A 16,261-nucleotide genomic window follows, 5' to 3' on the forward strand; every position below is an offset into this window, starting at 1 on the left:
TCACTTAAAGCGTGGGTCAGCAAACTATGGCCTGGTCACCTGCTTTTGTAAAGTTCTACTGGGACATAGCCACACCCATTCATTATGTATTATCTATGAATGCTTTTGAGTTACAACGGCAGAGCTGAGTAGCTCGAACAGAAACTGCATGGCCTGAGAAGATGGAAATATCTACCATCTGGCCTTTAAATTGCTAAGTGCACATTAGAGTTTGATTCAGGACTAGAGGTTACAGAGTGCTAATAAACATACCACGTGTCGTCTACAGATTATAAAATTACTTTTGATACTGTTATTCCAAGCCACGTCACTTATCATAGGAAGGCACTATGGCTATACGTGCACATGTCCTGTGGCCATGAGGGTGAACCTCTCAGAGCCTGGGCCTTCAAGGAGCTGATGGCCCGTGGGCAGAGAGGGCAAGGGAACCAGGGACGAGAATGCAGGATGACCAGGGCTGAGAGTCAGCATCCAACTTAGCTGAGGAACTGAGGTTCTGGACTGACCTCTCAGAGGGAGTCAGCCAGATGGGAAGTGAAGGGTGTTCCAGGCAGAGGGAACACCATCAGGAAATGCAAGGGGACTCTGAACTACTCTGAGTTTATTAGGTGCCAGGTACTATGCTAAATTCTTCAAATACATTACTTCAGTTCATCCTCCCAATAACTATATGAGGAAGAACCTGTTATCCCTCCATTTTTTAAAAAGTTAAGTGGGCCAAAGCACAGAGAGGTTAAAGTACCCTTCCCGAGGTCACACAGCTGGCATGTGGCCAAGTTGGGATTTGGACTAGGGACACCTGACTCCGGCAGTTCTCTCTGAACCATATCCTGTCTTGCCTCCCTCAAAGATGGCACCAAGGTTTCGAGCCTGGACTGATCCAAACAGAAGTTAGTAAAGGGACTGGGGTGGGGAAGGCAGGGAGAGATGGCTGTTTCCATTCAGGCATGGTAACTTTGACAGTGAGATATCCAAGCAGAAATAGAGGAGCGGGGCCCCGGTGAGGGGCCCTGGCAGGAGTGCAATTCCCAAGCCATCGGCATAAAAGCAATGGCTGAGGTCAAGGAGATGGAGGGGTAAGTGCGGGCAGAGTTAAGGGCTGACATCACGTGCTGAAGAGCAAAAAGGACCCCCCAAAGGATGCAGGAGTTATCGGATGGAGAGGAGATGAATCAGAAAGGAATAGTGAGGTGTTGCTGAAGCCAGAGATGTGAGGGCTTCAACCCATAAAGGAAGGAAGAAAAACTAGAGCATAGAAAGGGGGTTCAACAAAGCAGAAGAGTCACAGGATCCCCGGTGGGAGCAAGTTTCAGAGGGCAGCGGTGGTAGATGCCAGATTGCAGGAAAAGCGATGAACACGCAAGCAGGAAGTAGGGAAGTAGCTAGTGAGGGAGTCAGCACACAGGCATGGACTGTGGCAGGTGGCAACCAGACAGGTCAGGAGGTTAAGGGAGAAAAAGGTTTAAGCTGGGCGGGGGGGGGGGGGGGGGGGAGGGAGTGTTGGTGTCTAAGTCCTAGCAGTGACACCCATGAGGTGAGACTGATGGGGACAGAGATGTGCCCTGGCATTAGGAAATGCTGAGTCAGGATCTGTTTACTGACTGAGAGGTTCTCATTTTAGAAAAGGAAAAGGTGCAGAGTGCTGGCTCGAGACTAAAATCCAGTAAAAAGGAGGGACCCGAGAGCAGAGGCAAAGTTGTAGCCAAGTCACAGATGACCGTGTGTGGAGGAGGGGGGGGGGTGTGGAGGAGGGGCGGGGAAGTGGGGTGACGTTGCTTCAGCTGGGCTCAGGTTCTACAACCTTCACAGCCTGCCTGCCCGACAAAGCGACACTGCCTGGATTTTTCTTTCTTTTCTTTTTTTTAAATATGAAATTTATTGTCAAATTGGTTTCCATACAACACCCAGGGCTCATCCCAACAGGTGCCCTCCTCAATACCCATCACCCACCCCCCCCTCCCTCCCACTCCGCATCAACCCTCAGTTTATTCTCAGTTTTTAAGAGTCTCTTATGGCTTGGCTCTCTCCCTCTCTTTTTTTTTTTTTCCCTTCCCCTCCCCCACGGTCTTCTGTTAAGTTTCTCAGGATCCACATAAGAGTGAAACCATATGGTATCTGTCTTTCTCTGTATGACTTATTTCACTTAGCATCACACTCTCCAGTTCCATCCACGTTGCTACAAAAGGTCAGATTTCATTCTTTCTCACTGCCAAGTAGTATTCCATTTTGTATATAAACCAACTTCTGAACCAAGTACTCATTCTGTGACCACAGAACGATTTCTAAACTTTCTGTGCAAGACTCAGCTTAGTGAATGCTTCAGAAAACCTGATCCCTGACATCATCACCATGAGCTTTAAAGGATGTTACGACCAGACTGGCTTTATGGGGTGAGTTCTCAGGCTCCCAGAAGGGAGGGACAAGGATTTGGCAGGAAGCCTGGCAGTGTAGGGGCGATTGCAAGTTACCAAAGTCTACCCCTGAAATGGCTCTGCTGAGCATTTTCCTCCCACCTGGAAAGGCCTTCCTAAGTGTCACTACCAAGCAGCAGGTGAGGCTGATTTTGAGCCGTCTCACCTGGTGCTTGGAGATGCTCCCACTCCTTGCTCCAATGTCCTCTCTTCAGAAGCAGAGCACACACTTGCCATTCTCAGGGTTTTCAGGCCCAGAGAATTTTTTTTAATTGTTAGGGCAGGTGGCTCTAACAACAATCACTTAACTGCAAAACTCAGGCTGACAGTTCATGGACTTGTTCCAAGGCTGTCAAAGTTCTTCAGATCTACAGAAATGAGCCCTGAATTATTTCACTTCAGAAGCTTGTGATCATGCAATTCATGATTCAGTGAATTTCAGTGTACAGAGAGATGAACTGCAGCCTCAAAAAAAAAATTTTTTTTTTAAATATATATAGTGAAAGCCCAAAGTGACACTTCATTGTACCATGCAGGTGACAGGACCACCCTTTGACATCTACAATGAGGGTTTGCTGCTATTTCTTAATAGGCAAATACTGACCCCTCAACAGGACATCCAGGAGCATTTCTTTCTAGTTTTATACTGATTTCAAAAGAAAGGTGCTGCAAAGGGTCGTTAAATAAGTGACAATGCTGACAACCTGGGACAGGGCCTCTGTGTTTGTAGGCAGCTTCCCTTTTCTTCACACCCACAGATTTGTGAGTGAGAGCCACAGCAATGCTGACATCTCCCTGAGAACGTATATCAGCCCCTGTGCTCCAGCCCTGACCTGTTTTCCTCTCCATCTGCCCAAGAGGACCACGAACTGAGGTGGCTAAACACCATGTGGGACTCAATCCCGAGTGCATCTCACTGAACAAGAAGCCCCATAAAGGCTCAATAAAAACCCATTAAGGACAGTCCGAGAGATGGGCGGCCCTCCATGTGCCATCACCACAGGTATGATGGGCAAAGCCTCACTGATGGAGTCAGTGACTGGAGTCAGCCCAGCCAGCCTTCTCTCCATCAAGGGCTTCTGAACAAAAGGGTGCCTTTTTTTTTTTTTAAACAAAAATGAACATTTAGTGTGCACTTACTTTATGTCCCACTCTATCAAATACCATTAGTGGCTCTGTCCCAAAACTCAAGGAAGATGGAAACATTAGGCTCATTTTGGAGTCAAGGAAGTGGCCTGAGCCTGCCAGCCTGGTGGAGAAGCCCTAACATTACAGAGCACTTTCCAGTGTGCAAGGCATACCCCCCTTCCTGTCGCACGTGATCCTTACACCTCTTTGAGGCAAGGACAAGGATTATCATCCCCATTTCCCACATGAGGAAGCTGTGGCTCAGAGAGGTAAGGTCATTTACCTAGGGACACACAGTTGTAAGAGGAAAGAGCCAGGACCAAACTCTGGGTCTCCTAACTTGTGTCTGAGCACCTTTTTTCATCTACTCCATGCTCCTTTCCAATCCCAAAGGCAAGAAGGCGTTCCTTCACAGGAGCTACCTTGTTTCAGAGCCACCCTATTCTCAGCAACCTGGGCTGGGGCCAGGGAGTGAAGTGAGTCGGTGTGGCAAGTCAGGAGGGGGCAGCGAAGGGCACCTTGTGCTCAACCATGGCCTGTCCTGGTCCTGGGGCCAAGTCCCGATAAAGCTGAGAGGGTGTGAGAAGCCCATGTTCTCCCCACCAGGCTCTCCACGGATCACAAGGGCAGCAGTAGCATGAAAGAACACAGAAATCGTGACGCAGCTGCTCAGAAAACGGTGGCTTGTGTGTGCCCACCAGATCAGGGATTCCCGCCCCGATTCACAAGTATCTACCAATCCACCACACGCACGTTTGACACGTGTGGCTTTTTCTAGAAATGCATCTACTGCCTTTATTAGATTCTCCAAATGAGTCCATCACCAAAAATAAGGTTATGAACCATCACAGCACACCACGGGCTGCTCAAGGGCCCAGTCATGGCCACCGAGCCTGGCTTAGGGCCTGATACAAAGCAGGCAACTCAATAAAATGACAAATGAATCAATGGAGGTGCCTACTGATTAACAGTAACTCACATCTTAGATCATTAGGAACCTAAGGCTCCGCCAACGGGAAGCAGTAGAACCAGGACTCAAAGCAGAAAGCCACAAGGAGATGGTAAAACCTTTCCATTCCTGGGTTTCCTCACAGGTTTGGCTGTGCGTTTGTTCCCTCCACACCTGCCCTTGCCTCAGTGCTGCATACTTTATCGGGACGAGCCCTGACATCTGATGATCTGTCAGATACATGCCCAGCACTGTCAGTTCCTGATGAAATGCAATACCCAAGTGTGGTCAGTACACAGGGCAGCATCAGCATCACTGGGGAACCTGTTAAGATGTAAGTTCTCACCCATATGCATTAGATCCAAATCTCTGGAGCTGTGGCCTGGAATTGGGGTTTTGACTAGCTCTCCAGGAGATTCTGATGCCTGCCCAAGTTCAGGAAGCAGTCCTCACACCCTCTTCCAGGCACTGCTGGTCTGGAGTTTCTCACCCAGGTCCATCATGCAGGGTCATTTACTGGCACCTGGGCTTGCTGCCCCCAAATAAAAGAACTTGCCCACATTTCCTAACCCTGACCTGTCACATCCTAGAAGAGGAATAGAAGCAAACAGAAAGGTGACTTCTTCAGCAAGGCCTGCCATGAATGCTCTAATGAATGTGCTAAGGTACAACTCCTTGTTCTTTTTATTCAGAGTACCCTGTTCTTACCATCAAGACACATATCACAGCTGCACAGAACAGGTGTACTGGTTAGGGTCACCCGTTGGGTGTGCTCCCACTAGCCCGCAGGCTGCAGGACCATGCCTGCTTTCACCATCCTTGTGGTCCAGCAGCGGAGTCCCCCGCATAGCAGAGGGGCTCCTCAGACTTTGCTGCACACACATCAAAGGTGTTAGCATGTAAATAAGTACTTGGTACCTACCTGAAAGGCTACTGAGTCGTTTTTGCTGTTCTGTGGTAAGAGAAAGGACACACATCATGAGATTTACACAGACAAGGCAAGACCGGGAAGTCATGCCAGAATTCGTGACCACCCCCAAATTGGCACCCTAATTGTCCCTGGGCTTAGATGTCAAATGTTGCATAGTCACCACATCCAGCTGAATGCAGGGGCATTAACACAGCTTTCTTATCCAGGCGTGGTGTGTCCTAGTCCCCCCTCCTCACCCCCCCCCCCAGCCCACCCTCCTACATTTGCGCCAAGATTCAGGGAACAGTCACTGCCTTCTGGTTGTTATGTCTGGTTTCAAGGTGATCTGATCATGGAAAGAGACTCCTCCCAACTCCTCTGGTTTCAAGGGACCAGGACCCTATAAAGACCCCAGTCTTACTACATTTGGAGGGAAATGTAATTGTAATCATAACCAAGGCAGCTACCGTCTCCTGAGAGCTCTGCCAAATGCCAGACATTGTGTTAAGAGCTTTCACACATGTTAACACTTTTAATCTTTGCAACAACTCTAGCAGGTAGGTCAGGTGGGTTGAGACGTCTCAGAAAATCAGCACAAACTACCCATGATGACACTGAAAATCAGAGCAGCGCCTAGAACCTTGACCCCCAACTCCTAGTCCAGGGTTCTTTCCAACCACGATGGCCGGGCCATCGCTATTCCCTAACATGGAAGGTCTATCGGTTCCTCACCCTCCCGGGCACTTGTGAGGAGGGGAGGCCAATATCTCCTTTGGAGAGTTCTGTGTGTACGTGCTATGGGATAAGCACAAAAATGACCTTTACCTTCCAAAGCTGCTAAATATAAGCAGCCACACAGATAAAAATAGAGCGCCTGCCAGCCCCTGGGTGCTGTCATCATCCGCCTTGGCTACGGCCTCACCCTCCCTCCAGAATCCATGTGGGCAAGAAGTAAACAGAGCAGCAGGGCCTCGCTCAGCCTGTGGAACAGCCTGTCCACCTCTGGATGTGGACATAGTTCACATCAGCCGGACAACAGGAGCCCAACAGAGCTCCAGGCTCAGCACTGCCAGCAGCTTGCTGGAGGCTACTGGCCAATCACGTCAGCTCTCAGCCTGTTTCCTCATCCGTCACATCAAAGTGCCCACCGGATCTATGGCTCTCAAGCTCCAGTCTGCCAGCTAGAGGCAAGGCCTTTCTTACTACGCAAAATCAAATTTATTCAACTTCCAAGACTATGTCGTCGCTACTTCTGAGATATGAAATGGCCTTTCTTTTAGAGAATGACATGTGATACGGATAACAGCAGTTGTTCTTCAGGGGTGTTATTTACCAAAGTTAGAAATTAGCAACCCTGGGCTAGTTCCCAGACCGCTTCATGTGACCATGAGATCCAGAGTCTGGGAACCACAGCAACTCTTGCTCTCCGACGTGGTCCGTGGACCAGCGGCATCGATGTGCCTTGCAAGTTGCTGAAAAAAATGCAGAATCTCAGCCCTGCCTCAGACCTCCTGAATCCGGATCCACAAGTGTGTCCTCTCAAGACGGTACACATTAAAGACCGAGAAGTTCTAAGCTAGGAGATCCACCTGCCTCTTCAGTCCTGAGTTTTCTGGTTCGAATTCTCCCTCCAGACTGATTTTAAGTGATCTGCCCTCAGATGTGTGGTGTGAAAGCCGAGGAGAGGGGCAAGGAGCCGTGTTGTGCGTGGCCGTTAGCGCTGGGCTAGACGTGCAGTGCCCCCTGCCCCCCATTTGTCTGCAACCGGGGGGCCTGGTTTGGAGAGAAAGGGTTATTGTCACACTGTGCCCTGGGGCTGTCTAGGCAAGAAAAAAGTAAGCCTTTTTTAGGATGACTAAACTAGAATTCCAGAAGTAGAGTAAAGTTATCATTCCCTCAGGAGACTCTGCAATAGTGAAGAAACTGTTTTCATGGCTACCGTCTACCAGCACTGCTGCCAGGCCGGGTAAATTGCAAAGCAAGGCCTGAAACGTGCGCCCTACTCCCCACGGACAATCAGGAATCCGAAGCTAGGTGTTTCCATTCTCCTCCCCTCTTGGTGCTCCACCTCCTCAGGGAACATATGGTTTGCTCTTCATGACAGGCTACTTTTTATTCCAAAAAAAAACCCCAACGTACTTGTATCCTTTTTCTGAAGGATGTGCGATTCAGGCAGCACGAATCTGATCTCTAAACCCAAAGGGCAAGACTGGACAAAAGAGAAAGGCAAGAAGCAAAGACATTTGGGCAAATAAGAGGAATCTGTTTGCTCAAAGAAACAAAAAGGAATTGGGCATTTCTGTGCCCAAAGATGTCTCACTAGGTGTCATCAGAGGGATGTCGTGGAAGCGGCTGATATTACTTTTGGCATTTCCCAAAAACCAAGTTGCCTTGGGAATAAATCCCATTTTTAGAGAAACTGCCTCTCCTTCCGGGAACAAACTTACTTCTGTTTGACTGGATTTTTTTTTTTTTTTTAAAGATGAATCATAAAGAAGTTCACAGAGAATCAAAATTTCACTTTGTCCTGCATGATGGACAGTGTCTGGGCAGAGAAAGCCATTGCCAGTAGGGGGTATGACCCTGCTGAAAGGAGAATGGGGTCTTTTATATAGTTTAGGGTGGGGGTTGGGACCCTTATCACCTTTGGAAGAACACAGATTCATGGAGGACAGTTAATTTGGAGGCCACACATAATGAAAAAAAAATAAAATTACTAAAATAACTACTTAAGATTCAAGTGGGAAGATTTTAAGTGAGAAAAAATGTTTCATTCATCTGTTTTACAAGTTAGAAGCAGGAAACAGAAAACTCCATTTAACATGGAAAACAATTAAAAATAGACTCCAGTTCCATTCTCATCCAAGTTATGTGGGGGATGGGGCGAGCAGCAGGCAAGTAGGGAGTTGAGAAAAGGAAGACTGGGTGCCCAGCTTTGAGCTCTGAATAAAATAATTAACATTCCATGTTCTATGAAACTCAGACTAGACAGCCCTTTCTGCACTAGGAAACAGCTTCACAACTTCACACTGCAAAGGATTTTTGTGAAGGGGAAGCTTATTCCTCTATTGAATTCCAACAAGTTAAAACTTGGGACTTTACTTAGCATCATCTTCTGAAGTTTTAAAGCAGAAAGGTCGACATATACAATTATTACCTCAGAGCACTTCGGCTTCACCTAAGATGCCCCTTCAGAGAAGGGGAAGGGCCAACCAGAAGCAGTAAGAGAAACTATAGAAAACACACATGGAAACCCTCAGCAGAGCTCTAAGGGGCCACGTGAGCCTCATGTCCCCAGAGGGTGCACTGAATGACAGCCAAGAGCATTAACTGCTGGCAAGAATCAAGGCCGGTGAGTCACAAAGAGAAAGTCCAGTAGCCTGTTTTAGAGGCCCCAAAACATGTTTGACATTTTAGAAAGGTTTCCACCCATTATGCTTTCTTTTGTTTTTAAGTTTTGGTACTCAAAATTTTGCTTTCTAGAAAATTCATGATGTCGAAGAACTACATGACTTATTACAAGAAGTATTACTATACCCAGATTTTCTAGGCAAAGCTCTGATTTGGTATCTCATGATGAAGAGTTAAGGCGCACAGACTTTTTCCCTTCTCTCTTTTCTTTCTTTTTGGTGGAATCATCTGAAGGCAACTGTGAACACCCAACGTGTGGAACACATACTACACCAGCTTACTTATGCAGATGCCCAACATCATGCCAAACCAGGGGCCTACCTCCCTGCTGTGGTCTACTCTGTGGGTCACAGGAGGGAGAAGACTGGGGCAGATGACCTCGGAGAAGGATGGGGTTTATGAAAATTTCTGTGGAATGGCAGAATTCTTGCCCCTGAAATCACAGAACAGCTATGTTGATGCCAGTGAGCTGGGGGAGGGGTTCTCTGAAGCTCTCTTACCTCGATTGTGTTGCAAGAGCACAATAGTAGGATTGACAATTGTCGTAGAGGGGTAGGCAGATGATGGTTTGCTAACTGGTGCAGAGATTTGGGAATCCGTTCCAGCATGGGATGAAGAAACTTCATTCAGTAGAGGGCCTGAATCCTGAAAAGAAAACAAACACTGTAACCAACTGTAAGTACATGAAACCTAATGTTGATGCTTTTTAAAAAGCAGAAATTTAAAGCTTTACAAGGACCTTAATTACAGAAAGAAATGTAATCAATGAGACATCACTAATTCCAGTTAGAAGTATAAGCTGGAATGCTTAGTCTCTTTGTTGGTGTTAGTAAGGGTAGAGAGGGAAGGTGAGTGTTACTGGAATTCTCAGCCACATCATTCATTATTTTCACCTGGTAATAACTGTGGATCAATCCGGTTACTGAAAAAGGAAATTCAAAACAAAGTAGAACAACATGCAAGACTCATGCAATTCCAAATGTGATCCGAGAACAAGAGCTGGTTTAAGGGAAAAATCAGGAAAGTTTAGTACACTTGTCTAAAGAAACATGAGACAATGTGAGCACAAGGAGCCATCGATGTAAGAATGAGGAGGAGTTAAGAATCGGTACTCCTAGAAAGCTACTCTTATTATTTGTATCACTCAACAACTTCACTAGTATTTGTTTCTGAGATTTGGATATTTTCCAGTCCTATCCTGACATTGTTTTTCACTGCAGTATTGAGTGACAGAGATCTCTGAAGTCGTAAAGACTTATGAAAATCCTGACTTCAAAAACCTGAGGTCTAAAAACCAATAAAACCATTACTACTAACGTTATAATCTGCATGATGGGAATAATGCCAGTCTTTCTTAAAGACAGGAAAATAAGACCTCGAAATGCAGTAAGGATATGTAGGCAGTTTCCTCTATCACATCTATAAATCTTGCCAAGTTTCTATTTTGGAATTTGCAGACCTCTAGCCAGAACATCATTCTTAAAAGGGTTCGAAAAACAAGACTTTGATCGTTACTCTCCAGATGAAAGTATGGCTCAAAGCAATTAGTATGCTCCAGAGATCAGCTTCTCTGTAAGCCATGCCTCCCTTCCTCTTTTTTGCCCCACCCACCCTGCACCTAGCACAACACCCTGCAGACAGTAGGTGCTCGGTAAATGCCACCTGAATGACTGGAGCCATCCATTAGCAAAGGTGTTTCTGAACAACTTCCGCAGCAAGAGAACATGTGAGCATCAAGAGAGAGTGTGTCAGGACCAGGGACAGCTCCTGACACACAGTAGGGGCTTCCTGGATCACACTGGCTTGGTCATTCCAAATCTTCGGGAAGTGCCCTGACGTTGCAGCTGTTAGTTATGAGCAACAGCTCAGTTTAGTGAACAAAATCTTCCCAAGACTCGAGAGGCACAATATGATCTTGTTCAAAAGTGCTTCATCTCCATTTTTTTTTCATTTGTAAAATAGAAAAAAATTGCTCTTAATTTGCTTCCTAAGTGATTTAATAAAGATAAATGACACACTCATGAAAATTCGGCCATAATCCACCCAAGAAACACACCAAAAAAATCACGCATATGGCTCTTTAAAGTATAAATGCCTACTGTGGTGTCTGGATGGATCATGTGAACATTCGTATTACACAAATATTATTCTGTGCCACGAGGCTTATTTCTGGAACATCACAAAAATGGCTATTGACTAAAAGAATGTGGATCAATTAACATGAATTTTCTTCTTCCCTCTCACTCTTAAATAGCTGCAGAAACTGAGCAAATATCAACTTGTGGCTTGGCCACCATCCCTAGGGGCTCCTGTTCTTCTCGACAATTCTCATTCAGTAGAGGATCCCAAGCGGTTTCCTTTTTCACCTGTTACCTGGGGCCAAACCAGAAGTTCTCAGGCCAACTGAAGTCTCCCCTGCAAGTCTTTATCAGGCTGATCAGTCAGGTTTGAGAAATCGAGGAAACTGTCCTAACTAATCTGTCCTGGCATACCTGAAACAAAATTCAGTACGAAAATCTAGATCTATAAAGGTGATAAATTTGAGAGTATACAACAAAATACTCACAATTGGATACCAGGACACTAAAAATATCTCACTTTATATGCTGCTCAAGAAGAAATATTCTGTGCCAGAGGGAAGAATATCGATACCACCTATAACAAGAGCAGCTTCTCAATTCACCTGTAAGCTGCACTGGGGTGAGGGGAGTGCATTAGGAACAGTCTAGCAGTTTCCTCCAACAGGTTTGAGTTGCAAAGCTCAAAGCTAGAAGGACATCTAAAGCCCCTGGGCCATGTTCAGTTGAGTCCTGACCTAACTGCATTGTGTTGCATCTAGAGATCTGAGAAGAAGTCCTAGACCAGGATGAAGCCATTCCCAGCTTTGGGGTGCCTGATATCTGGCTATAAATTCTCCTATAAGCCAAAAAGTTCTCCTGCTTTCTACATGACTGGCATCAGTCATGTAGACTGAAGCCACAGGGCTTCAATGAGCCACAGGGATGTTACTGAAAATTTACCTTCATCAGCCAATTACAGGACCCACTGTGGTCCGAGGACCCTCAGCAACAGAATCCCTGGGATGTGCCTGATCAAATCAGAGCCCTAGGCCCCTCTGCAGACCTATTCCAGGACTCTAGGAGTATAACCTAGAATTGACAATTTAAACCAGCTTCCTTGCCTCTTAGATAATCTCATGTGTGCTAAGCTTGAGAACCAATATGCTATCCACAAAAAACCCCTTTGAAAGCAAGGGCTGCACGCTGTTCATAGTTGTACCTATGGAATCTAGCAGGATGCCTAGAACACAGCAGGAGCTCATTAACTGTTAACTAATTAGCCACTAGCTTACTTTTAAGAACTCTGGCCCCCACTTGCTAGGGCAAGTCCTCGGCAACGTAGCTGACAGTTGAGTGCTCTCTCCAAGGGAAGCACTATAACAGAAGTTTAACATACTTGGTCCTACTGTACCCCACAGGCCTGTGAGTAGATCCATGCAACCCCATCTCACAATTTACTCTGAGGTTCTCACAGATTCTCTTGATTCCCAGAGCTCCTGAGGAGAGAAAAGACTGGGTACCCTGATTCAGCTTTTCCACTTGGGCTTTCCTACCTACAATGGGGACTCGTCCCTCACAGGATGGGGCCTGAGGTATCGGGGCTCTTTACCTTCACACGACTCCTGGAGCAACGTTGTGTCACAAAGGCCCCTGGGAGCCTCCAGTCAGGGGCCCCAGCAATTATATGCCTTTGGAGAAAACAGTCCCAACGTTTGTGCAAGGCTTTTAGATCCATTTGCTCCAGTAAACTCCATTCTCTCTCTCTTTTTTAACCATTCTCTGCCATCGCTGCATATAAAAGAGTTTGTTTACTTGCTAAATCAACAAAAGCCCTGGAGGCTCACTGTTCCCTGGTGGGGAACCTGCCGGCCATCGGCTTTCCCACATGGCTCCTCAGCTCTCCAACACCACATCTGCTTGGCCTCTCAAGAGCATCACGAGCCAAAGGAAAGGCCACAGAGGTTCTCTGAGGGAAACGGAGTTCTTTCAGGAAGATGTGCATTCCGAATAAGACAGACAGGAAGAGGGACGTGAGGGGTCTGTGAGCAGCTGCAGGAGAACCATGAACACGCACGGGAGGCATGCACTCCGGGGAAAGCAAACAGTCACCACACAAGCACAGTGGCGGTGGACACTTCCCTCAGAACTTAGCACTTCAGTGAGAAAGGGGTTTTTCGCTGCCAGGAGCAGACATTCAGGAAGGCTTTGAGGAGGGGGTTCCAGCAAGCTTACGGTACTTGAAACAGCTCCCGTGAGGTCAGGCTCCGAGGCTCTGCGGAGGTCCTCCGGTACCGGAGGGACCAGCGGAGGAGGTGGTGAGAAGGATGGCGGGGTCTGGCTAACGGGGGGGTGGGGGCCAGAAGCGCTGGCCGGCTGGCTGTGGTGGGGTCGCCTCTGCAGACGAGGGGGAATGAAATCATCTAGGGTCGGGAAGGTCAGAGGTAAGCCGGCAGGGGCGGTCGCCGGGCTTGGGGGGCCAAGAGGCCCCAGAGATGCTGGAGTTCTGGCAGTGCCTTCTTGCCCTCTGTCAGTATTAACCAGGTAGAGAGGGACAACTATTATCTCAGGCTGGGCTGAACTGGAGAGAGTGGCATCCTGTAGGAAATAAGGGGGTCGTTATGTAAAGAGGCATGGCAGGGAAGAAGGAATTCCATATTTAAACAGTTGAGACTGGACATGCAGTGATGTACTCTGAGAAATATTTAATCGGTGCCCGTCTCCAGAGTACATGAGACCGTCCGTGCTAGCCAGCTGGCCTCCTGACACTCCGTGACACAGAGGGAACCCCATCCAAGTTTACTCTCCATCCTTCTATTTTTGAATCCTTTTAACACTTTACAGAGAGAGAGAGAGAGACAGAGAGAGACAGAGAGAGACAGAGACAGAGAACAACAGAACAGGCAGGCAGGCTGTGTTTAGCCCCCAAACTGCTTGCAGAGCCCGAAAGCTTGGGAGTCAATACAATTTCTTTGGCACCTTGTGAAAAGATATAAACATTCCATAACTCACCATGTTGTTAGTCTATGGATCCCACACTCCAGCATACTTACATATTACCAGAAAAGAGAGAGGGGGACAGAGAGGACTGTGCCGAGGTGTTTAGAGAGAAGAATTTGGGATTCAAGCTGCAGCGGTGTAGACGAGGAAAGGGAGGGGAGGGCAGCCCAGAAAACAAGGGAGCTGCTTTGCAGGAGTTTCGAAAGAGATGGTGTAGAAGACACACACACATGTCTAATTCCTTGCCTTGGCTGGATAACACGGCTGCAAAAGGTAAGGTTCTTTTCTCTTCCGGTTTTCGGGAGCAGAGGAAAGCTGGGGGCCTAGCACAGGTGGTCTCACCGCGTCCGGGAACGGAGGCCGAGTGCACAGGGAAGGACTCTCGCCCCGGATGGTGGCATCTTTACGGATGTCAAAGAATAGCTTGGGAGGGCCAGGAGGAGCAGAGGGTGGCTTTCCCGTGCCAGCCGCGTGGGAGACAAGGCTGGGAGCCTGTGCGCGAGCGCCTGCAGCTTCCAAGGGAGTGCCCGTGGCTGGGTCAGGTGCAACACAAGAGGAGCTTTGCGCTGCCACCCGGCAAATGTTATTGGATAAACAAGGTACATATAAGCTGCTGACCTTTTTATTCCCAACAGCCTTATGACGTGGGTTAGAGCTCACATTCTCACTGTAAACCGTCCTGGTGGCCACACAGTGGTGCCGGGGTTGGGAGGAAGCACTAGGGAACGTGGAACCAGGAAGCAAGGACCCAGGACGCACCACGCCTTTGGCAGCGGATCTGGCTGCCAGGGAGATGGAGACGGGCTGGGGTCGTGAGGGGCTCTGTTGGCTGGGGGTGCTGAGGGGGACGTAAGGCTTGGGTGAGCTCAGGTAGAGGGAGTCCTTGGAGGTACTGTGGATGGTGGGGGGCTGCCATGCAAAGCGGTCCCCTTTAGGGAGAGGAGGCCAAGGGGGAGAGAGAACCTTCAGGATGATTTTCAAGAGAAAGTATCAAAATGGGGAACAAAGAAAGAAAGAGGATGGGAAATGGAAAGAAGGATGACCATTAGAAATAGCATAACATGATCTGAAGAAAAACAATTCTTGACGTGTCTTTAAGCAAACCCTGAGCTTAGAGTCCTCATGATCCCTACATTTCTCCTCCGGGTAAAGTCAAGGACTAAATCATACTCACCTGGACAGGCAGGCCTGCTTCTCTTACATCTCAGCCCAGGAGCGGTCACGTGCTAAGCCACTTTGACAGCCATCCTTGGCTGACCGCACCCCTTGTTAGCCCTCCGGACTGAAGGGTGCCCGCGGGCTCACGGCCAGGGCAAGAGGCCCCAGAGCCCCCACACCTTTCCTCAAAGATCTTTCTCTCCATGCCCTTAGCTCTAAAAGTTTAAGTTCACTGAAACACTCGAATGTCTTTCATTCTCTTCCCTTAGGAAATAGGGAATTGGAAGAATCATCCTTATTTGTGTTCACAGGAGACAGATGTCTTAATTGAATCACTGAGATTTAGTGCTCAATTCCATAAGCATAACCAATTAAAGCTCACCAAGAAGAGAATGCTCAGGATTTAGAATCCACATGTGCTCTTTTCTCAGAGGAAACAATCTGATGGAACTAATTATTAGAAGGAAGACAGGCATGAGATTAAAAGCATGTAGTCTCCCATTTTTGATGCACACAGAACAAAGGGACCAGGCAATGAAGCACTTGATTTGCCTAATGAGTTGGACTGTGCCTGGTTCCTCAAATTCCAGCCCCTTCCCCACTCCCATCCAGCCCACCACCGGGCACAGACAATCCCACAGTGGGTGCCCAGCCTCACACTCCTGGCTTAAGCCCAAAGCTCTGGTTCCAGGCTGAGAGGAAGGTATAGGTCACATCTCATTCCCTTTCCCTCAATACAGCTCCTAGCTCCTCCTTAGGTCTCAGTGGGGCAGAGGAAATGGAGTAAATCTCCAGAATGACCCTCATGTCAATGAGAACCATCTGGCAATCAGTGGAAATTAGACCATAAAATGAGGAAAGTTTATTTTCCTTGTGTTATGGATTAAATGTGTATGTCCCCCAAAGTTCATATAATGAACCCATAGCCCCAAGTGATGGTGTTTGGAAGTGGAGTAAGTGGGAGAGGAGATGGGGTTATGAAGGTGGGATCCCCATGATGGGATCGGTGTCGTTATAAAAAGAGACTAGAGTTCACTCTTGCCCCACCAGGTTAGGACACGGCGAGAAGGTGGCTGTCTATGTGTGAGGAAGAGAGCCCTAACTAGGAACCCCATCAGCTGGCACCTTGGTTTTGGACTTCCCAGCCTCAAGATCTGTGAGAAATAAATATCTGTTGTCTAAGACACCTGATTATGGGATTTTGTTACAGCAGCCTAAGCTAAGACACCTAGATTTT

General features: G+C 47.6%; 1 protein-coding gene and 1 long non-coding RNA gene across 50 annotated transcripts in view; one reads left to right on the forward strand and one right to left on the reverse strand.

Annotated features, from left to right (window-relative positions):
- The window catches only part of SORBS1 (sorbin and SH3 domain containing 1), a 231,573-nt gene that overhangs the window by 78,658 nt on the left and 136,654 nt on the right, over positions 1-16,261 (reverse strand). For 25 of the 49 annotated variants that reach the window (XM_043597077.1, XM_043597041.1, XM_043597036.1 and 22 more), the window contains 2 exons: positions 9,310-9,454; positions 5,411-5,440 (listed from right to left, as the gene is read on the reverse strand). In XM_043597077.1, the coding sequence (XP_043453012.1) occupies positions 5,411-5,440; positions 9,310-9,454 (175 nt within the window). Of the gene's footprint in view, positions 1-5,410; positions 5,441-9,309; positions 9,455-13,101; positions 13,465-14,112; positions 14,830-16,261 lie in introns of all 49 variants that reach the window. The other 24 variants (XM_043597066.1, XM_043597032.1, XM_043597031.1 and 21 more) reach the window with 4 other exon arrangements.
- LOC122493060 lies at positions 13,766-16,210 on the forward strand. The gene is made up of 2 exons (XR_006299810.1): positions 13,766-14,139; positions 16,075-16,210. It is a non-coding gene; the product is annotated as an uncharacterized LOC122493060 (long non-coding RNA).

Source organism: Prionailurus bengalensis, chromosome D2, assembly GCF_016509475.1.
Source record: "Prionailurus bengalensis isolate Pbe53 chromosome D2, Fcat_Pben_1.1_paternal_pri, whole genome shotgun sequence".
Taxonomy (NCBI): Eukaryota; Metazoa; Chordata; class Mammalia; order Carnivora; family Felidae; genus Prionailurus; species Prionailurus bengalensis.